Source organism: Lasioglossum baleicum, chromosome 2 (assembly GCF_051020765.1).
Source record: "Lasioglossum baleicum chromosome 2, iyLasBale1, whole genome shotgun sequence".
NCBI lineage: Eukaryota > Metazoa > Arthropoda > Insecta > Hymenoptera > Halictidae > Lasioglossum > Lasioglossum baleicum.
This window is the reverse complement of record NC_134930.1, coordinates 15,903,433-15,926,300: the sequence shown is the minus strand read 5'-3', so window position 1 is coordinate 15,926,300 and position 22,868 is coordinate 15,903,433. Positions and strand designations below refer to the sequence as shown.

The following is a 22,868-nucleotide window of genomic DNA, read 5'->3' as shown; positions in this document are numbered from 1 at the left end:
ATCAATGATGCCTGGCCTTAAAAATGATATCGTCCCTGTTCCATAAATGTTTTCCTATTATTTCATTTTTCGATTATACATGCTTCCCTTCGTGACTGCGTGTATGCAACGCGTAAGTGCACTTATCATTATAACATCGGTGTGAAAGTGACGTACAAACGAATACGCGGAGAGCAACGACATGACAGCGCGATAGAAAGGATCGAGCGAAACCCAACCATCGTGCGGTAATTCACAAGCAAACAAGCAGAGTTATGTAAAGAGTATTTCAGGTTCAACTTACCTAGAACATCCGAGTTAACCAAAACGCTGCAACTGTACATTGGCGTAACCAGTCGGGGATGTCTAGAGTTGAACGCGCGACGGCAAGCTTCTTTACACGTCGACATCAAAAGCCCGCCCACACGTCCTTGATTCTGACCGGAGTTTTCACTGTGGAAGAAGCAAACGCATGATTTTTTTGATCAACTGTACATATCGATGCTCGCGATGGTTTCGAATCAACTGACGAACAAAAATTCTAAAGCGAATCAGAGAAAAAACAATCGGTATAAAATGGTAAAAATGGGTATATTAGTTTCTACAGCTCGATAGGATTAAATTCGCGCTGTACCTTTGAGGATCTTGATAGATTTGCCACTTCTTCAGGACAAAACAGACACCCGTCATAGGCTCTTCGCACAACGGCCCCGCAAGCGTTGCCAGTTGAAATCCGCTAACCATACTGCTTTCGTATCTGGTACATTGCAAACGACATTACAGATTTTCTCCTGATCGATTTTAGTACAACTACTATTAAGATTATTCCAACTAGGAATCACAGATGTCCTTGTATCTGTTTGATCAAATTGTTAAGTACTCACGGGAATCGTGGATCGGTAGACTTTGAATGGGATTCCCAAAATTTATTGTGCTTGTAATCGGTTTCGTTCACGAAAATATTGGGGCCGCAATTTCGTGGTCCGAACGACCATATCTTCTCCAAAACGTTTTGTTGGCCAGCCTCTCGAAAACCGACCGATAACTCGTGTTTGAAGACAGCAAGGGCTTTTTGTTTCTTCTCCGACATCGAACGCGACGATGCATCAGTTCCTTTTTCTCCTTTTGGCAGCGGTTTCGCGGTTGTCGTTCCCTCCCGCTCGTCCTCGTCCTCATCCTCGTCCTCGCCTTCGTCCTCGTCCTTCTTTCGCTCTCGCTCTTGCTCCTCCTCCGAGGATAATTTGCCGTAACGACGATACAACGACTTGATCAAATCGACATTCTTCTCCAAGATCTTTGTAACTTTCTCAGGCAAAGGTCTGGCGTCTATTTCGAAGTAACACTGTCGATTCGCCGTCCAGGTGGCAAAGCTGACCTCTTCTACCTTCTTCTCGATCGCCTCGTTGACCATGTCGACCTTTGGCGGAGGGACGACCGTCTCCCGAAACGGTACGATAGGCTCCGATACGTTCACCTCGACTTTCGCGTACCTCAGTCGTAAATCTTCCAAGCATCGTTCCAAGTGCACTTCTCCGGCGGTGTTCAGTACTATTTCCCCGCTCTCTTGAATACGGACTACGGCGCAAGCGTCCGCCTGATTCAGTAACTTTAAACCGTTGATCAACGCCAGTAAATCGTTCGGATGTTTCGGTTCGAGAGCGACTCGCATTACAGGGACCCCGAAGGATATCGGTTCGGAAAAAGGAGGACAAGCAACGGTGGAGGAAAGCGTGGCCGTCTTCAATACATGTTCCTCCAAATCGCCGATTCCGAAGACGTTGCCAGCGGTGACCGTGTCCGTAGGCTCCAGTTCTCTGCCCATTAAAAGATAGAGCTTCCGTATGGTGACCTTGGTCACATGTCTGCCAGGTTTTAAATCCTTGAGCGTGATACTCTCATCGGTCGGCAGCTCGGCGACTTTTCGCGGGTCGTGTTTCGGCCCTAGAACAAACACAGTGCTCCCCTTGGTCAAACTGCCGGAATAAATTCTGGCGAACGCGATCAACGCGGTCTCAGAACTCGGATCAGTCGTTTCCGTCGTCTCAGCGGGTTCGACGGTTTCGGATGTTTCGATCGCCCATTCGGTTTCGAGCGTTCTGTCTCCCGACGAAGGCGACGATCTTCTCTGCTCCGCGACGTCGAGTTCCGGTCGAGTTCGCCGGCTATGATCGCCGACGGTCGAGCGGTCCTGTTCCATCATCTTTTCCGCGTTCCTCTCCGCGATTTTCTCCGCGTGTCTCAGACGCGCGATTTCTTTCCGTTGCGCCAACTCTTCCGGAGTGAGCAGTCTCGGTTTATTCTCCGGCAAGATTTTCTTCTCAACCGGGAACATTTTCGAAACGAACACGACTACCGGAGTGCCAGGAGACGAATCGCAGGCCGAAAACGCTTCCTTCAAGCAGCGTGTCTCGTCGGGCAACGAAGAGAAGTCGAAGCGTCCGCTCAACAGTCTCTCGATCTTTTCGGCCGTCAAGTTGTTCGGTGGCGGAACGTTCGCGCAGACCGCGTTCAGGCAACCTCGAGCCAACGGCAACCACTGCGAAAGGACAGCTTGCAACTGAGCCTTGGGATCCGTACACCTCAAATCTCTGGTGGTTAACTTGATGTCCAGTTTCTCCGCTATCAAACTTATCTTCTCTTTGTCCTTCCTCGCCATTATCGTTTCGTACAGGGTCCATAGATTGTCTAGAATCAGCTGCACGAACAATGGCTTCTTGGCCTTTTCTTGAGCTCCTCTCAAGATTCTCTTGGTCTTAGTGTTCGCGTAGAAATCGCCCCAGAGCGTTTTCAAGAGTACTGTCTCACTGAATCCCAATTTTGTAGCAAATATCTTGGCAAAGTCGTTGACGCCGAACCCCCAGCCGTCTGTAGCGCTCGAAAATAAAACGTTACCTTGCTCCGGCGAAAAATAGAGCCCGGATTCGTCCATGTTCTCCATCGCTGACTGCCAATCGGCCAGATCACGTTCCGAAACGGTTTTCGAGGCGGCTTCCGAGGCGATGTTTGAAGCGTTTCTCGAACGTAGCTCTTCTTGTTCCTCTTCTTCAGTCTCTTTCTTTTTCTCTATTTCCTCATCCTCCTTCTCTTCCCGCTCCATTGCGTCGCTGGCAAACAACTCGCCCATCACTGCGTTCACCTGCTCCAGTATTTGGTTCAAATGCACGTAAGCATCCAACGGCGACAATTTCATCTCCGTGATTAACCTGTCGATCTTGTTCAAGACCAAGATCGGCTTCAGACCCTCCGCATACGAAGTGGACAGAGCGCCCCGCGTTTGCGAACACACTCCCTCCACCACGTCGATCAAAATAATCGCTCCATCGCACAGTCGAACCGCCGACGATACTTCGGAGGCAAAGTCGACGTGTCCCGGCGAATCGATCAAATTCACCGCGAACTCTCGGCCATCGTACTTGTGATACAACAAGATCGAACTCGATTTCATAGTGATCCCGCGTACCTGTTCGTCCGGCCGACTATCCAAATATCGGAGCTTACCAGCGAGTTTGTTCGAGATGATTCCATTGCTGGCGACCAACGAATCCGCCAACGTAGTTTTCCCATGATCGACGTGCGCCAATATACAAATATTTCGAATATTAGCGGGATTCTTTTGAATGTCCGACAATTTGTCCAAGGTGACCAGCCGCATCCTGCGATTATTTTCTTCGGATAAACAACAAAAAAACTAGAGTTCTCCGAGACTGCTCAATCATCTATACGCACGCCTCTTAATCGGCGATTAGTCTCCAAAATCGAGTACCGAATTTTCATTTCTTCCAGTTTGAAGTTTGAAGTTTTCAGATTCCAGATTCCCAATTCCAAATTCCAAATTCCGAAGGATCACCTCTAGCGTTTACCTACGAAAATTTTTGTGGAAAGAGCGAGTAGATCGAAATTCAAAACGAAAATAAGAGGGCCGTGTGAAACAATTTCGAAATTGAATACGAACCAAATGTGTGTTTTACCGCGTATATCTCACGAGTAACAATATACCAATTCCTATATTCCAATTGGTAAGAACAATAATCACTATTTCACTTTATTCGGTTTCCAAAGAACGTGACGTTCAACAAAGACCAAGATGTATCGCAACCTCGTCGTTTGCATCGTCTTCGTCGTGTCCAGCATGCCAATTGCGACGTGTGCTGCAACGATCAGAATGGAAACGAATATGCGATCGAAGATTCGCACGTTTCGTTCGGTCTGTTTGACTTGCCGTTCGTTTCACGGGAGCACGTTTTGAGGTTAGACCAGCGGACGAAATGCGATGCGGTGCTTTTTCTCCGAAATCGAATGATTTCTCTACCCGTATACCAATACCGTACCACTTTTTTCGGACTCGTTTCGAAAATCAAGCGGTTTTAACGGCGCATCATTTTACAGATTTTTAACAACAGAATTACTCTCCGTAGTCACACTTCACGCCTCACACCATGCCATGCAGATGCAGACATTGCAGACAGCCATGTACTATGTACACCAGTCACACCAGTGATGAGATATTGTGCAATTTGTGCAATATTTCGTGAAGATTTCTCGTGCATGCACGTCCAAAACAGTAACGTATCTATATTATGATGAAAAGGTAGTGGGGTAGTGATTTGGCAGATATTGGCGGGAAAATATCGAAACAATCTGTTCCGGACACAGAAATTCCAGGATGAGAGACGCGAAACGACACGACACGAGACGAGACGAGTGTCCTACGAGTTACAGAATATACACAAATATATATGTTATACATTCATTTTTCACAATCAAATCATAAGAATTTTAAAAAATTTTACAGGGTCACTAAGGTACCCTATTTTATTACTTTACTGAAGCTAAAATCGCCGCACATGCGCGAGAAAACTTGACCAATACCTTGGCACTAGGCATGGCAGTGATTTTTCACACAATCATTCCTGATTTTCGTGACCGCTCCTGATTGGCGGAGAGCATAACTGTTCTGCGCGCAATCAAATTCATTAGATTTGTCAGACGTTTCTCAAACTATCATTTGCGTTTCCTATAATTATTAAGTAATCCATTGGTATTTTGTAAAACTTTATGGTATTTATTAAAAGAAATTGCCTGCACTTGTATACTAAATACGATTTCGAAATCGAGAGTGTGACGTCAGTGTGGGCACCAGATACTCCGTTATCTTGGAGCACAGGCGTAGAGTAGTCGGTAGATGTAGACCAATCACCTAATGTATTTTTCTGTGGCACGTCAGTGTCGTATTCGCGAGGCTCTGTAGCCCCAGCCCCAGTACCATTCTCATGTCCACTCATGTCGCACCCGACGTTACCAACAGGTCGCAATTTTAGACTTGTAATATTCCATCGCAAAGGAAAACCAATGTATAGACATGTTTTTAATTAATCGTGTATAATGTATATATGCGCATTTGAATGCCCACATGCAAAGTTTCAAAGTTATATTCGCCTCTTTCGTGCAGCGCGTACCTTCGCTGCGCAGCGGTGCCTCGTGCCTTCGTTTTCCCCCTCGTACGTCTCCCCATGAATGGCACGATGCACCGCTGCGCAGCAAAGATGCGCGCTGCACGAAATAGAGGTTGGTGGGGGAAACTCGACGGATCATTTTTGTCAGCGGCGGATAAACTTGCCCATTATTGGTCTAGGTCTAGGGCAGTGGTGAGATGCGCGGCGATTTTAACTTTTCCCGCCAATGTAACCTCCCCAGGTCTCCACTACCTCGTTATCATAATACATATATGTACATATAATAGAATATAGATACGTCACTGTTTTGGACGCACATGCGCGAGAAATTTTGCACAATACATATCTCACCACTGGTCTAGGGCCTCTTGTGTTCCAATCACCATCGAGTTCCAGCAGAAAGAGAAATTGACCATCGTAACTTTTTATTTTATACAATAACACTTATCGTTACGAAATATAACAATGTAACATATAACAATTAGAACATATAACATATTATTATACACACACGCATGTACAAATAATATAGGGTCAACGAATAATCCAAAGAAGGAACATTCAATTCGAAAAACATTTGTAAGTTGAAAGCATACGCTTACAACGTCCGACAGTGGAATCAAATTTTCTATAAAATCGTCGGAAGCTTCGAACGAAATGTACTTTAATTAGAATGATTTAAAACTTAAGATAGAAGAGCCAAGAATTATTCGGTGGCAACAGATTCTTTTTCGCTCTTATTCAATTTTTTCTGGTTACGTTTTATACCACGTGCTCTTAAATTGCACATTGTCCTCGAGATCAACCAAATAGTACCCTTCTCGCATACGCAATTCAATCCTTGTATAATGCTAGCGAGTAAGTAATGAGTAAGATAACCAGTTGTGCACTCCTCGATGCCAACAGTCTTTAACGACGCTTCGACGTATTTCTCGGGCGTGGGCGCCATCCATGTTGATTTCCTAAAAGTCATAAGAAAATAGTGAAGAAAAGTTCGGTGCGAAAGGTCTCGATCGTGATCGCTTACTTGATCTTTGTCATTTTAGTCGCCACGATGCCGGGACACACGCATTGAACGGTGACCCCTCTCGGTTCAGCTTCCGCGGCTAAATCGTAACTAAGCTTCTTCACGAAAGCTTTACTCGCGCCATAAACGGACAAATAAGGGCTCGGCACATACGCCAAGATCGAACTGATGTTTATGAGCACTCCTTTTCTACGCTCGAACATTTTCGGAAGAAATACTTTCGAAATCCCCGCCATAGCTATCACGTTTACGTCTAAAATCGATGCCACACTCTCGGTCGATAGTTCGGTGAATAGCTCCGGATGATCGTAACTGACTCCGGCATTATTGACCACCACGCCAACCTGTTGAGAGAAAAAACGACTCGGACTTAAATTCGGCTAAGATTCGTTAAAAGCACTTTGCTCGAAAAAGATAGTGTTTTCCCTTGAAAATACAATGCGCATGATCAGGTAAAGGTATAACATTGTAGATGAAAACGAACCTCAAGATCTTCGGTTGCTTTAGCGATTTTTGCAAAAACTGGTGCACCTTCGGACAAGTTCGCTTCGATGGTTCGAACTTGTACATTGTATCGTTGTTTGATCTCTGTCGCAATCTCCTCAAGGGCCGACACACTCCGTGCCACCAATACGATGTCGATACCTCTTTCTGCGAGTTGCTCCGCGTACGCTTTCCCAATTCCACCGGTGGCACCGGTAATCACTGCCCATTTGCCCTGCGACTTCAAATCGATCGCCAAACCGAAACTAGGCGCGATAAGCTTTCTCCACACAAGTATGCCCACTCTAATTAAAATTCTTAGACCTATCACCGCCAATACGACCAGGGATGCTATTTCGCTGCACGTGAGCGTCATCCTGAAAAGATCCGGGAAAACTGAGCACGCTTACGATGGATGAATAGATCGACTGCCACCGGTCTCGGTCAAATTTCGAATACCGTTCGCCCCCAACCGTATAACTCGTACTCGTCGTTAGCACTTCGACTGAATTAATCAGTCATACCTGATTGTTACGTACGCGGATAAACCGTGCTTCGGTGACAAATATTCACACGACCTCAACTACTTTACATTTCCCCTTTATCCCCCGCAACTGGTTCGATCCCGACGACGTTCATTATTGGCCGTGTCTTATTCGGGGTCGTGGGACTTTGCTGCCTGTGTCTTGTTCAGGGTCGCTGGACTTTGTTGCCAGCGTCACCGATAAGGTAAATGAATTACAATTTCGTTCGCGACCGCAACCATTCGATTGCAACGTTTGCAACCTAATACGATCGCGTTTCGTTTACGCTGCATGATTGCAGACTACGTCGTCTACGGTCGTGTCATTTTTCTCATATTTCGAGCAAATTAAATTTGTCTTCGATATTCATTCCCCGACCGTTCAAGCTAATTTATCTTATCATTCCTTAAGCGATACCAGACAATACTCTAGTCGTCTAGTCCAACGCTCAAGTGAACGCACGTGCACGTTATACACTTTCTTGTTGTAAACATGAACATTTAAACATTCGCGGGCAATCAACTGTAATATTTTTGCACGATTATTGTATTCTCTAATACGTGTCCAAAGAAAGAATATTAAAACAAAAAAAAAACGAAATCCTTATTATTGTCTCTTACAGTTGTTCATTGCACTGATCGGAAATTGAATTGTCGTCACTCTTCAACGGTTCGAATGACTAAATGCGAATTGTAAATTACTCGGTTACATACGTGATTCCAATCGAGCAATTGCGTATTGTTAGTAGCATTGCGATCGCGTCTATACCGATTCCATAAGTCGTAAGTAAATGGCAGTCGATCGCGGAATATGTACACTGTTTTATTCCTACTTACCTGTGCGTTTGATTCCGTTACGATCCGATTCAATGAATGTTTGCTCGATAAAATAAATACATCACTTTCATACAACGCATGCACTCGTGCAAAAATATGATAAATAGTTGGTACACCGGCGGCGTTTTAATCGTCTGCAAAGCGTCCCTTCTGGTTCAAGTACCGTTTCAATACGAGGTCGAACGTTCCGTTCCGTCTCGTCTCGTCTCGTTTCGTCTCGTCGCGTCTCGTCCGGTTTCGCAGATTGCCGAATAATGCCGATGAAAACAGACTATACGAGATATTTGGACCAGAAAAAAAACAGGAACCAAAAGACAAGAAAAATGGGAGGAGAAATAGAAAGCGGAACCAAAGTGGTAATCAAAGCGAAAGGGGGATAGACAGTCGAAAGCCTGAACGGGAAAACGAGAAGACACGATACATATCGTGAAGCACGGTCGATGTCGATGTCGAGTAGGGTGGTGTAGTCTGCGCGGGCGCAACACGAGATGAACACGAGCACGAGCACGAACGCGACACGGAGACGAATACGATTACTATTACGATTACGATTACGATTACGATTATGACTACGATTAGAGCTACGATTACGAGTACAGAGAAAAAAAAAGACAAGATTTGGACACGGAAACGAATTTACGCAAAATCTCCGTGAACGTGAACCTTCGTCGGCAATACGTAGATGCGTGGTCGCGGGGACAATGTCAGGGCCAAGCCATCGTTCGAGAAGAAAGTTGCCGAGAGACCACCTTTCCTTCTACGGGAGGGGAGAAACGGTCGATTCTTTCTTTGACATACTTACTGACACGCTTACTGCGATTCCTGTGTAACACGTACCGTTATGATAAATTGAACTGGCAAACATCGATGCTGGACCATTTATTGTATTTCTCTCTATATCTATCGTACATAGCGTTTACTAATTGAGGCGAGAGCGTAGGGCGCATATGGGATACTTCGAATACCTCGAAATTCAAACCATTATCTTTGTTGTTTGCAATTCAAATATTATGATTTTGCTTCGTCATGCAACAATTCGTGCAAAAATTCTGGTTTCTTTCTTCAAGAGTTCCAAAAAATCGTCTGATAGTATCTGAATGTGTTCATAATTTACTAAAGACAGCTGTTGTAAGAAAACAATGTGTTAGTTACATTGCAAGTTCCTGTCAGTACAAGTGACAACTCATGGAGTTGCAAGTATTTGTGAACTCTGTTATTATTCTCATTTCCGGTGGAGCGGTTGTATATATACCTACATGCATGCTTGATTCATACTCTGATAACAAACGATTACCGCAACAACGTCGAAGAATAATTTTCCCATATTTATCTTTTACATTGTGCTGTGTGAAGATATGTAAAACAGTTTGAGACTATTGTTAAAGATTTCTTAAAGCTCGGAATCACAAAGTCGCAATGTGTACACGAATCTTTGCATTCTTTGTTATTACATACGTATATCGTGAAAGATTAATGGTATGTGTTTGTTTATGGCCAGTGCATATACTAATGCATACACGTATACGTATGTAAGTGCATGTTCGTATCCATGTACACTGTATAGTGCTGTACATTCTTGATAACTCGAGCATTCGTGTACTCGAGTATTCGAGTTATTATGCTTCTAACTCGGTGGCGGCTACCAACTGCTCCGAAGTAGTACAAGGAGTTTTAGTTCCGGTCTTGACGACGCGACGACCAATCATCATTGTTATATTACGGTGTGCCTGGTGTATAGTTTCCAGATGGAATCTTCTCCAAAGCAAAGCTCCGGTGTCAACGGATTTCGTCCAATCTTTCCATTCGCCCCGTGTCATTTTCGAGAACCTCATCTCGAACATTTTCTCGATCACACCTCGCAACCATACGTTCCAATCTATAGCTTCGTTGCTAATGTGTTCGAGCCATTTCGTCCAATCCCTGATCTCCTTCGATTCAACCACCGGCATACATTCTTCCATGAACGCCACTTGCGATTTGCTCAGAATAGCTTTCAACCAGTTCGCTATTTTTCCACATACCACGTCCACAACGTCTTTCAATTCTTCCGTCAATATAGTCGGATCCTCCAATGCGACGATATTAGTTAATTTTTCATAAATTACACGGTGTATAGCATTCGTTATCGGATCTTTGCCCGTATTTTCTGGAGTATTTTCTATCATCTTGTAAATCGTATCGATAATTTTGCCAAAGGTAACGAATGGAATATCGGATTTAAATAATTCCTCCAAGTCTCCTCCAACCAATATTTCTTTCCATTTGTCATCTTCGGATATAACTTTCTCCTCTGGCAGCGGAACAGATGGAACTTCTGTTCTAATTTGATCGCCTTCCGGCAGGTCGTCGTCTTTCTTTCCTTCTCCTACAACTTCTCCTTCTCCTTCTTCTCGTAGCGGTTTACCCGTCACTGTATCATCTTCCGTTGGTTCGATCGCCGGGTCTTTCGGTAATCCCTCGATATCTTCTGTTCCCGGTGTTTTCGTTTCCATTTCTCCTTCTGGTTCTGCTTTAACTTCCAATGCCCTTCCCGTATCTCTTTCCACTTCCGCGTCTGCTTTCTCGTCCGTTGGTTCAGCTTCTTTTCCAGTTTCGACTCCTGCTTCCGTCACTTTCGTTCCAACTTCTGCTTCCGTCGGTTCCGTTCCAACTTCTGCTTTCGTCGGTTCTGTTCCAACTTCTGCTTCCGTCAGTTCCATTTTAACTTCCGCTTCCGTCGGTTGCGTTCCAACTTCTGCTTCCGTCGGTTCCGTTTTCACTTCTGCTTCCGTCAGTTCCGTTTTAACTTCTGCTTCCGTCGGTTGCGTTCCAACTTCTGCTTCCGTCGGTTCCGTTTTAACTTCTGCTTCCGTCAGTTCCGTTTTAATTTCTGCTTCCGTCGGTTGAGTTCCAACTTCTGCTTCCGTCAATTCCGTTTCAACTTCTGCTTCCGCCGTGACCACTTGCTCCGTTTCAACAGCTTTCGAATCCTGTTCCTCCACTTGTGTCTCCGTTTCCGCATCCTCTACTTGATCTTTCGTATCATCTACGGTGGAAGTATCGTCTACCGTCGCTGTTTCATCTTCCTCCACGTATTCATCATCTTTGGCCTTCTTCGCATCCTCGTCTTCGTCCTCGTCCTCGTCCTCGTCCTCGTCCTTGTACTCGTCCAAATCTTCTTCTTCGACTTCGTCTTCGTCTTCTTCTTCTTCCGCTGCTTCCCACTCTTCTGCTTTCTTTTTGCATATTTCTTCAAGCTTTTCCTCCTGATTACTAGCAACATCCGCTAGCACTCCGGATATCCAACAGGCTATCATGTCGGCCAAGGCACGCAGTTGCTGCCATTTACGGTCTTCGTTGTGCGAAGGAGTGTACTCGAGAACATCGACCAAACGCTCGACTATTACTTCCGAGATATCGCTGAATTCCGACTTGGGAATTGAACACTTCCATTTCAAAATACTTTTGACGAAACGCTCGGCCATTAAGTATTGGCAGGAGATGGACTCTTTGTCTAACGATCCCGCGATCGCAAAGCCTACGTTCGGTTTGCTTGATTTACTCGTTTCTTTCTGCCGCCATGTATGTTTCTTCTCCTTCTGCTTCTTCGCCAATTTCTTCTTTCTCGAAACGATCGCCGCTTGCCTGAAAAAAGTCAGTCTAACTTCGGTACCCGAACGACGCGACGAGAGACGAAAAATATCATCTCAGCATCTCAACGTAATGTCGTAGAGCAGATCTGGGCGACGGTGGCCCGAAAAACACATGTTGCTGTTTCTCTCCTTCTCTTGCTCGGTAAGACAGTCCCAGATTAGCAGCAACATGTGTTTTTTTGGCCACCGCTTCCGTCCTTGAGAAAGCAGGCTGCAGAAAATGCTAGACTTTCGACCGTGACATTGCGACCTTTCAAAACTTTCACTAATACCCACCACAACTCTAATGAATTTGACCATACTCCGGCACTACTCCGGAGGATACCGATCGAAGATCAGCCGAATTGGAGATAGAAACACGTGCGAACAAATGTTTGTTTCTCCATCGAAGAAACATATACGATCGAAAGTGTAGAATGGACAGAACGGATAAAAAAGACAGAAACAGATGTCAACGACCGATACGTTACTCGGGACTTAGGCACGATTCGTTCTCCAATGTTCGCGCGAGATTGTCCAAAAGCGCCGGTGGTAACACTGCCGCACCTTGTTTCAAGCTTATCAGCATCCGTTGCCTCGTTGGTTTTGCCAATTCCTTGATTCGTCGCGAGACAGGCCGTAACCTTCTCAGCACAGTTTTCTTTTCGCAATCCGGCGGACATTTCCGACTGAACAAAAGCATTTAGAAAAAGTTAATGTAATTAATATTGTCCGGCCAGTTACCGAACAATCAGGTCGATAGAACCTGTTGGAGCAACGGCAATTTTTTCGGTATATGCATCGTACTAATTACCACGGTCGGTGTTAAACGAATTCGCGAAAAGCAAACGATTGGATTGTCACCTCGGCGTTGCCAATAGTTCGATGTAATCTTCTTTCGTCAAGCAATGTCTAGGCATTATGTCCAGTTTTGGGAGGGTACACGGTTCCCCGAACACCGTAATCTTCGTAAATCTTTTCGCCTTTCCCTTCTCGCCATTCCGTGTTTCGCAGCAATCCCCGTTCGACTTTGTTTTTGGTTTCTAAAAATATTGTCTATAAATCTTAAGCTCAGAAAGTTTGCACGACGATGTTGAAAGCTAGGTTTTCTCTCTATCCTGAAATAAAATCGATGTCGCGATGTCAAATAGAAAGAGACTACGAAAGAAAGGAAACAGGTAAAAAGTAAACAATTTCGATGTGCCTTGGATTTCTTTGAAGTCTTGTCGCAGTGTTCCCATCTTTTCTTCTTCTCTTGACGCGGATATCCTTCGAAAGGATCATCCTTTTCACCGCGTTTTATTTCCCGCTCGACAGATGTAGCCCGTTTGACATCTTCGGGTGAATCGTCGTTTTTTTCCATGAACGTGTTTCGTCCGGCTACCTAACCGATAATACTTCTCCTACGATCAAGAAATTTTCATCGCATCACAAACACTCTTCTGCGTCACTTTATCAGCGATTCCACGAAATATCGTTAGTTTTTCTATTTTTTTTCGACTTTTTCTTAGTTTTATCTTGGCTCGCTACAACGGTGATGCTGGTGAATGTTTGAATTTTTCGCTTGTACGATAGAGACGATGAACAGTGAGATTGATGGCTGTGGCAATTTTCATGACATTTTGCTAAAGAATTTTGTTGAAATATGAATCGTTACGTCGTCGTGTCAAACGACGCACGGCAGGTTAACGGAATACAAAGATCTATTTTGTTTCGAAACGGTTGTTAGTCTTTTTTCATCTTTTTACTTGTTTTCATTTGTGAACGAGAATACGGAGAAAAGGTAAACTCTGTTACCGATCAGAGACCTATACATATACAGTGGATGTACAAAAAGTATTCGTACACCTTTTAAACATAAATAACTTTTTCAAAACTGGACCCCCCTGTGCCTGTGATAAAAATTTAGAAGGTGCCTAATTATAATCCTTCTAACGTCTCAAAAAAACTCAAACTGTTGGGTAGAATTCTGAAAAAGTTATTCGTTTTTAAAAGGTGTACGAATACTTTGAACACCCGCTCTATACATAATACCTGCGCGGACAAACAGCGAATACATAACTGGAACGGGATGAAGGAACGCGATAGTATTTAGAAATGCGGTTCGTTCGAGACCAAGACGTTTTCTCAACGCAGAAAATCAAAAAAAGAAAAGAGAGAAACAGATCGAATTGATTGCATAATTACGATCGAACCACGATTACCACGTCAGGTACATAAGACGTATTTATACGTAAAACAGTAAAACAGTTCGCCAACGAGTGCACGAAAATGCACGAAAGTGCACGAGAATTTGCGAGAACGCACGAGAGTGCGCGAAACTCGTTCGTGTCCTGGTAAGTACGGAGGGCTTCGAACGAGAAAGACAAGACTTTGGAAAACGCTCGAAGATGGCGGTGGTGTCGGTATCGGTGCTCGACACCGATAGCTGCTCCGTTTACTAATCGATCATCCCGGGTGTCGGGTGTCGGGTGTCGAGTGTCGGGAGTCGGTGCAAGTATAAGTAGGTGCGAGTAGGTGAAAGTTGGTGTGCCTATTTGAGAGGACGCATACTGTGCGAGGACACTTACGAGCAAAAGAAGAGTTTCGAAGATATGCAGGTGTGCGAAAATAACTGTTGCTCCTGCATAAGCAACCCGTGATACAGGTGTATTGGTGCGAGATGCTGCTGATGCTGGCTGGCACTGCGTTCGAAAACATGTCGACGAGGAGCAACGAGGAATCGACGAAACGGCACATCGTTTGAAACCCCACAGGCTACTATTGCGATCGTTTCCTTCTCGCAACACGTCAAATGGTCATGATTATGATGAGATAACGAACGCAGAATGAGATACAGCGGCAGTAACCTTCTCGGTTATGCAGTTTCCGCGTTTGTTCTATTTTTTACTGGTAAGTCCATTACAGATACATTATTTTTCATCTCCGAGCGTTCCCCACACTCCTGCTCGATACCATTTCCGTTTCTCGACAACTGCCTCTTACGTAGTCCGCAAGTAACGTTTGTCGGCGCGTTGCTCGTTATACATTCATTCGTTCCCAAAAAATATCGAATAGCAGTTAGCACGCATCAATCTTGATTTCGATTTCGATTCCGCTTTTGTTTCCCCGTTTTCATTTCCGACCCCTAACTTCTGATCATATTTTACGGCAACGGGAATATCTATCGACTACTGCGAAATAGTGTCGAGCGTTAACATTTTTTTTCACGAAAAAATCTCGCTCGAGTTGGACCAAGCGATTGACGTAATGTGCATATGACGCATGTATCGTTGTCGCTCACCTGGTTGCTCGTTTAGCGCGATTGCGCGCGGATGCGCACGCGCACTCGAGCCCACGCGCACACGTGCCCACTCGCCCACGCATCAACCGCGTACAGAGTACCGATATGTACGGATTATTTAGATGAGACTCTTCCCCACAGTCAACTGACAGACGTCTGTAATCGGTAAACAAGTCGCGCGTGCGAGTGCATGTACATAAACTGTACACGCATTGTCCACAGGAATCGTACACAACCATTTGTTTGGAATGTTTTACAGTCACTCGTGCGGAGAGCGGTGCCCCCTGTAAAGATCATCAAGGACGATCTTATGAAACTGGGGGATCTTACATTCCTGGCTCGAATCCTTGTACATTGTGCATTTGCGATAATGGCAATCCAAAATTGTGCAAAGCATTCGTCTGCACCAAGTTCCCAGAGGTATCTCACACGATAAAAATCTAGTTTTCGTTCAGCTCGATTGTCAAAATAGACAACACCCTACTAAAACATGTTTTTATGTTGAACAGGAAGATTGTAAATCCTTCCTGCGTTCGGACACCTGTTGCCAGTATCTTTGCCTGGACGACAGGCTTTCGTCTATATTGAATTACAAAACAGATGGAATTGGCAACAACGCGACCGATACAACTCCAAATTACGATATAGGATTACGATCTGTTGCTAGTTTTGTAACGGCTGTGCTGTCGCTGAGTCTATTATTTTTTTTAATACATCGCTTGCGCCAAAGAAAGATACGAGGTATTTTATCTTATTCGACAGTATTGTTCGTTTATTTACTTACATTTCGAGTACAACAGAAGTACTGATTATCTTGTAAAAGTTTGTGTGGCAGGAAGACAGAACAGACAATTGGCAGAGGACCAAAGAAATTTAGGTAGTATGGGATACTTAGAGCGAGATAGACTGTCGTACGGGGTTCCTATGGACGACATTCCGTGCGGAGCCAATTATCCATTGTGGAAGCCACCCAGCAATTACTTTCCACGCGGAGAGGCCCCACCGCCTTACGAAGAAGCTGTCGCGGCGGCAAGAGCGGAACAGGCCCTTTTGTCGATGAATCCACAAGCGCTTCCGCAACTGAATTTTCCAAACAGTTATTTGACCAATGCCACCAGTCGCACCAATATATCGCTCGTAGGAAGCACGCCAAGCGGCATCAACGGCATTAACGGCAACGCGACGACACTGATATGCGACACCAGTATCGCCGATTCGAGTGGCTTGACATCCACGCCCAACAGACCAATTTCAAATCCGAACATATATTCCAGTTATCGTCAATCGAATCAAAACGAAACGTCTCAAGGAGTTAGCGTAGGCACTTCCACCACAAATTTCACCATGGGGACAAACACTTACGAAAATCTGCCAGCTTCGATCGGAATACCAAATTTTGCTAACCAGCATCCGGACGTAACCGTACAACCCGCGCCCTCGAACTTGCAAAGTTCCGTTCCGAAAAATTATCAAACGCACACCACTCTTCCCCGTCAAACCGGAGCGTTTACGATATCCGCGACCTTGTCGAATTCGAATATATCTGCCCATCGTACGATTCCAAGAACTTTAACTACAGCTCGTACCGCTAACAGACTGCAGGGCATTATAACCGATTACCCCAAGAACGAGTTGCTACGACCCACGCCGACAAATGCTTCACCAAATTTGCCGCCTGTTGCGCAACAAGACTCGTTAGCCGATCAAGAAAACAGAAATCCAAGCACGTTTTATCACCAAAACGCGCAAATACAACCTTCCTCTACTCCATCCTCGTCAAGACAACAACAGACTGAGAGGCACCACCAATCGGAACATCGATCCGAGGAATCTCATAATTACAAGGTATTCCAACAGATATAATTCAATGCAACAAGTATAAAGTTACGAATACCGCTGCACGATGCTAACTCTGACCCATTTTTCAGCCACCTTTGAACGTGGCCAATGAAATTAACGAAGAGGGAAGTTTCGAGTCTGTAGCGTGCGTGTGTAGCATGCAAGCTCTTCCTACTCTACACGATGATAATGACGATTATAGAAGCGAATGCGAAAATTGTAAAAGCGCGACAGGTTCTCGTTATTATTTGGACAATGAGAACGAATTGATTACATCTCCACATGAAACTATGACGTTGCACAGAAGACCGGATGAAACAGCTTCGAGTACTACTCCTCAGTATTACAGAACTTCGCTTACACTGCCCATAAGTACCCGTCAACGAGCCAGGTACTTGCCAATCAAAGACTAATCGCTTCGAAAAGATTAGACAACTATAAACTAATTGGTCGAAACATATGACCTTGTTTTACTTTACAGTGTTTTAATATATATTCCTATATTTAATATAAGTTATTCTTCAGGAGTACTGGAGTTCGAGAAAATTGGTTCAACACCATGCCACAAAGTTCTACAGAATCATCGGATGAAAATTAATCGCGGGAATATGTTTTATAATTCTCGCGCATCGCGTAGATATTAAGATGATTTACGATGCATTTACCATTATTCAAAAGTCAGTATTATAACAAACTACGGCAAGTCTATGTTTTATTGAGCTGCACTGGATTGCGTTGAGTCACGTTACATTACATTACAATACATCAGAAGCAGCAACAGTGTCGCATCGGTGTTAACAGGAGTTTAGTACTATTGCAAAACGTTTTCGATTTTGTTCACTGTCAACCTTGAACTGTTCACGTAATCCATGCAAGCATGCGTGTATGTATGTGGACGGTGCACGGTATACCATGAAAGTCGATCATACTTTTGCTTTCACAGTTGTTTTTTACACGTTATTATACTGTAGGGTCAAACCCTGCTACGCACGCGTACACGAGATCGACCTCCTTTATAACGTACACTAAACAAGAAAATCATTTTATAGCGTTTCCAATGTTCTGTACTATACGAATCAGTATTATCTGTGACGAATTTATCGTGACAGGAAATATTGGAAAGCTCGATTTTTACCACCTTTACCTTCGTTCGTGTTGTACTGTACAACACAGACTTTCTCACGTACTCTCGTCGTTTCAAAAAAAAATCTGCAGATGTTCTCAGTAATCTGATAACTTATTTAACCGATACGAGACGAGTAGATCAATTTACGCTCTGTAAATACATATTGTTACAAATAACCAATGCATTGACAATTCGTTCAGTTCAAGTATATTGTTGCCAAGATTGCGAAAAATCGAACGTGATACACTGAATGGAGAATTACAGTTATAAACCAGTGCCAATCGAACTTCTTATCGTAATATCGTTACAATTATATCGACTGTTCTATCAATGTGATATATTTGAACTTGTGCATTGTCGACTGCTACATTTTACCTATACTTTATACAGTTACGTCCACCATAATGCTTCAAAATATTACATATTTCGCATTGGTTGATAATGTTGATAGTCCATAGATTTCTTTGAAACAAAATAAAAGAAATATATACATATAATAATTTCACTACATGTTTACTTGTCGTATTCGATTTGTGAGATGTGCACGTTCTAAAATCTTTAGACAATACATATCAGTGGAAATTATAAGATCATATTAAATTGCGTGGATACGACGACTTTTTATCGCTGTCAATTTACGTACGTCACAGAATTTGTACCATTCTATAGGGTTGTCTGTGTTGAATTGTTGAATCTTTGCAACGTACTCATTGAAAACTCGAAGCAACTCCGTTCGTTTAAAAAGTCTCGAACAATTTTAGTACGCCTCGCGCATACGTATCCGTATACGTACAATTATCATTTTTAGCTGACGATTGCATAGAACATTATTCATTGTCGTTATATTCTCACACCTGCGGTATCTCCGCATGCATGCATACGTGCGTACGTATCTATGTATTCGCGTGCGAAAACATACACAGTACATATATACATAAGTATTTACATATTGTGTTGGAACTCAGGAAAATGATATCTTTCGCTTTTTCTATCCAATACCGCTATTTTATCAGATCTTTTACAAAGACATGCAGTGCAATCAGTTTTTTATTTTATTTTTATTTTTTCATTCGACGAGTCGTTTAATCGAATCGCATACACTCTATCGTAAAACTTTCTACCGACTTTACAAAGTTCGACGTAAAAGTAAACGTTTTTAGTCTGTGCGAAATAATACTACATACAGTTATAAGGAAAATTATATTCGTTTTAGGATCATACGATAATACCTACATATACTTTTAGTATTTGCTATGCGCGTACAGTGAACAAACTGTTTACAGTCTACCATTCATAATTACAGGCCATTAAGCTGTGTTGGACGTAAAAGAAAGATATAATTTCTTAGATCACATAATCATAAACATGTATAATAATTCCGATGTCTAGTTATTGGATTAATAGCATTTAAGAATCTTACTAATTATGTTCACCAATTATGAAAGATTTCTGTATGGACCGAGGTGAAATTATACCTCGTAGAAGTATCCGAAGACTACGGTTCTTTGATTCATTATTTACTTTTACTGTTTTTAACATTATGCGATACACCGGACAGTCTTCCTTCATTGTCGTGTCAGAATTGAGATGATAGAAAAGCTACAGAACTTATAATACATACACTCCTACATGGTCTATACTCTATGTATATGTACGGAAAATTTGTCCAGATGCCGGTACCGATAACATCTGTGGTTCATGTTGATCGCAGTATACATTTTATGTACATCAGTATGTGTATAAGTACAAAGTACTTTACTCGAAATATTTGAATTGGCGATCGAAACGTTGCGTTGCGAATATATAATTGCATGTAAATCATAGTGAGATTGCGGATATCTGTAAAATCACTGATATTTTTTTCTATATTATGAAGAATGTATATTGCGATTTATATTTTTCGTACATCTCATTGTCAGTGTGTTATGGTAACACGCTATTCATTGATATTACCGTTGGTTTTATATATTGTAAATAAGATAAGATAATGTTCGATAACTGTGTTTATTTCCAACGAGTACAATTGAATTTGTTATAAATTTTCATTCGATGACAATGCTTGTAAAACGAATAGCCACAATAGACTAAACGATCGAACGTTTAACGGTCACCTTTAATAGGCACGAGACAACTTTACCTATAAATTCTTTATTTAAAAAAGAAATGAATCTTCTTGGAACACCCGTAAATATTTGAACCATTGACAATCGGTATTCTACTGTTTCATAATATAATAAATATCAATAAATGAAAAGCATCGCCAGCATCGTAATACACGTTGATGGGGTTTGATGTCTGATCGGAATATTTAAGAGCAAAATGAAACTACACAATATTAACAATAGCGAAGAAGAAACAAAGTGCGTAATGTTCTGCAAATAATCTCTTATCGTACGTTTACCATGGACCTATTATACTCGTATAATGTCCCAAAATTGTGTAACATGCGTCGACAGTACTTAAAGAATTACCATTATTTCAAACTAACAGTGAGAAAAGTATCCAAAGTGTTGGTACACTGTTAATAATAAAACATAACGTGTTATCGTAATCCATACGTGATTTGGTCTTAATTACGACTACCTAAGAAAATCGATGCGATAGAATCTATATAAATATTTTCAAAGTAAAACTGAAAATACATCTATGTACTTCGTAAAATTCCTCGCTAAGGTCTCTGATGTTGTTTAATTACCTGTCTTAATATGTTTCTGACTTTATAAAGCGAAACATATACATATATATACATATACAGACATACATGTGCATTAATATAAACTTACAAAGAAATCTTATTCAAATGTAAATGTCAATGATCTATACATCCGACCAACGATAGAAGTTAAATGATTGTCCGCAACAAAACTTATTCAATTTAATTTTTGGTAATTTGGATAGTTCTTTCCAAATCTAATATATATATGTTCCGTCATATTATACGAAAAACTAATCTCTTAAAAATTAATAATCATTTTTTTAATCCCATAACTAGAATTGATTTTCTACACAGCTCACGACGAAAGAAGGTATAGCGATAATATCGACCAAATATATCATGGTTTGCAAATACGAAGTTCTAAAACCGAAACAATAATGCAGAACACTAATTCAACTTTATTTGAAGAAAACGCATCAGGAATGGAAGCAAAGATGATATGTACATATACATACATATAGATAACATATATACACACAACTTATTGTGTAAGCGGATTCTGACAATACTGGAATCTCTTCCTATTCTAGTCGATGCATTTTATGTGTTCAATAAGCTCGACTGTACTCCATTTCTGAAAGAAATGTGTTCATTATATAAGACATAAGATATCTCTTTCTACAATATGTAAAAATTATCTAAATGAAAAGTGGTACAATTGACAAACTCGGCTCGATAGAAACTTGAGAAAACGTTTGAAATTCTTGTAGTTCGAAAGGTACAAAAGATTCAAATACACATTACCGATCGTCTAGTGATCTGTAGCATTGTAATATATTTAACTGAGTAGTTTTAGAAAGGAATCATTATTGCGCTTACTTGTGTAAGTAAAAATATTACGATATAACATTAAGCGTCCTAGGAAATTTATGTCAATAGACTTTTATTCGATTGTAATAAATCAGTACCTTCCATAAACTAAATCATTATTAGTAAATGTTTGTCTGAAAAAGAAACGACTAATGAACTCTCGATTTATCTTTGTTCGATTGTATTCTATAATCGCGCGTGCAATAGTATTAAAATCTTGAAAATATTTCAAAGACGGAACAACTGTAATTTGAGCATAATCTTGTTTTGTGCATTTTTATTATTACGTGCACATTTAATTTCATTTTTGTTGCCGTAAACAGCTCATCTATTGAATAGGATTTCGCCACTGCGGAACAGCCATGCTTCCTATGCACGCATATATCAAAGATAAAAACGTGCATCCGCAACTATACATGCATGCGTATGTATATTTGCAATCACGTAAATGCATAGAAAGTAGTGTGTAGTGTACTCGCGCAAACGCATGAATTACCCTTTTCAAAAACAATGTTTGCATATGTATCTGCTATGCTTACGGCTTACGTAGTATGCAGTAGTATGTACAATGATGTACAATGTACACGGTATACCACGTGTCATGCGCATGCGTACAATAACGAACGAAATTCGTACGCGTAATCAGAGATCCTCTGGCGTAATATAAGCAGTGTCCCCAGATTAAAATTTGTCTCCCACTCTACTCTTCCCCCTCTATAACACCATTCCCCTATTTTCCGGCGGCGAGCATTCCCACGGTCCGATCACGTGAAGCATTTTGTGTCACACTGTCACGTGACTAATCCCATAATGACAGAAAGAGGGTAACTGTATTCCCCTCAATTTCTCTCCCCGGTCGGGCGACACGGAATGTAAGTACCAACAATGTACATACTTATGCCCTAAAAATAACTACACACATGCTTATATAATGCTCATGTATTTACACATACATATATACATTCGTATATATGCCAAGTGTAGTGGTAGTTGTGTACATTCTTCTTTTGCATTTATAAATCATCATCCATACAGCAAAAGAATTTCTTTCTTTTAAGAAATGGTGAAACCCTTGACATTTCTAATCTCATAATCTATGTTTATTTATTGTATAATATACATACATATATATATACACGTGTGTCTATGTATGTAATGTAGATGCATGTATCCGTGTATTT

General features: G+C 42.1%; 4 protein-coding genes across 7 annotated transcripts in view; 1 reads left to right on the top strand and 3 right to left on the bottom strand.

Annotated features, from left to right (window-relative positions):
• LOC143218822 (elongation factor-like GTPase 1) overlaps positions 1 to 4,527 on the bottom strand; it is a 30,786-nt gene extending 26,259 nt beyond the window's left edge. For 2 of the 3 annotated variants that reach the window (XR_013011178.1, XR_013011176.1), the window contains exons 1-3: positions 864 to 4,527; positions 614 to 736; positions 284 to 432 (exon numbers count right to left, since the gene is read on the bottom strand). Coding sequence is in view for 1 of the 3 variants with exons in the window: in XM_076444289.1 (XP_076300404.1) it covers positions 284 to 432; positions 614 to 736; positions 864 to 3,631 (3,040 nt within the window). In the remaining 2 variants the exon portion in view is untranslated. The remainder of the gene's footprint in view (positions 1 to 283; positions 433 to 613; positions 737 to 863) is intronic. The other variant, XM_076444289.1, reaches the window with a different exon arrangement.
• A 1,313-nt stretch (positions 4,528 to 5,840) lies between these two features.
• Positions 5,841 to 8,668, bottom strand: LOC143218913 (very-long-chain 3-oxoacyl-CoA reductase). 2 transcript variants are annotated; one of them, XM_076444508.1, is made up of 4 exons: positions 8,303 to 8,668; positions 6,944 to 7,319; positions 6,460 to 6,803; positions 5,841 to 6,394 (listed from the first exon to the last, which is right to left on the bottom strand). In XM_076444508.1, exons 2-4 carry the CDS (start codon positions 7,316 to 7,318, stop codon positions 6,139 to 6,141), a joined length of 975 nt encoding a protein of 324 aa, XP_076300623.1. In that variant the 5' UTR covers position 7,319; positions 8,303 to 8,668; the 3' UTR covers positions 5,841 to 6,138. The 2 variants fall into 2 exon arrangements, with proteins under 2 accessions (XP_076300623.1, XP_076300634.1); XM_076444519.1 differs by lacking the exon at positions 8,303 to 8,668 and having other exon boundaries at positions 6,944 to 7,479.
• Positions 8,669 to 9,120: 452 nt separating this feature from the next.
• Positions 9,121 to 14,295, bottom strand: LOC143218835 (uncharacterized). Its single transcript, XM_076444351.1, has 5 exons — positions 13,948 to 14,295; positions 13,118 to 13,316; positions 12,778 to 12,956; positions 12,405 to 12,602; positions 9,121 to 11,926 (listed from the first exon to the last, which is right to left on the bottom strand). The coding sequence occupies exons 2-5, from the start codon at positions 13,274 to 13,276 to the stop codon at positions 9,919 to 9,921; spliced, it is 2,544 nt and encodes an 847-aa protein (XP_076300466.1). The 5' UTR covers positions 13,277 to 13,316; positions 13,948 to 14,295; the 3' UTR covers positions 9,121 to 9,918.
• A 368-nt stretch (positions 14,296 to 14,663) lies between these two features.
• Positions 14,664 to 21,800, top strand: LOC143218849 (uncharacterized). Its single transcript, XM_076444376.1, has 6 exons — positions 14,664 to 14,805; positions 15,456 to 15,616; positions 15,706 to 15,937; positions 16,020 to 17,041; positions 17,125 to 17,426; positions 17,561 to 21,800. The coding sequence occupies exons 1-6, from the start codon at positions 14,742 to 14,744 to the stop codon at positions 17,631 to 17,633; spliced, it is 1,854 nt and encodes a 617-aa protein (XP_076300491.1). The 5' UTR covers positions 14,664 to 14,741; the 3' UTR covers positions 17,634 to 21,800.
• The last annotated feature ends 1,068 nt before the right edge of the window (positions 21,801 to 22,868 follow it).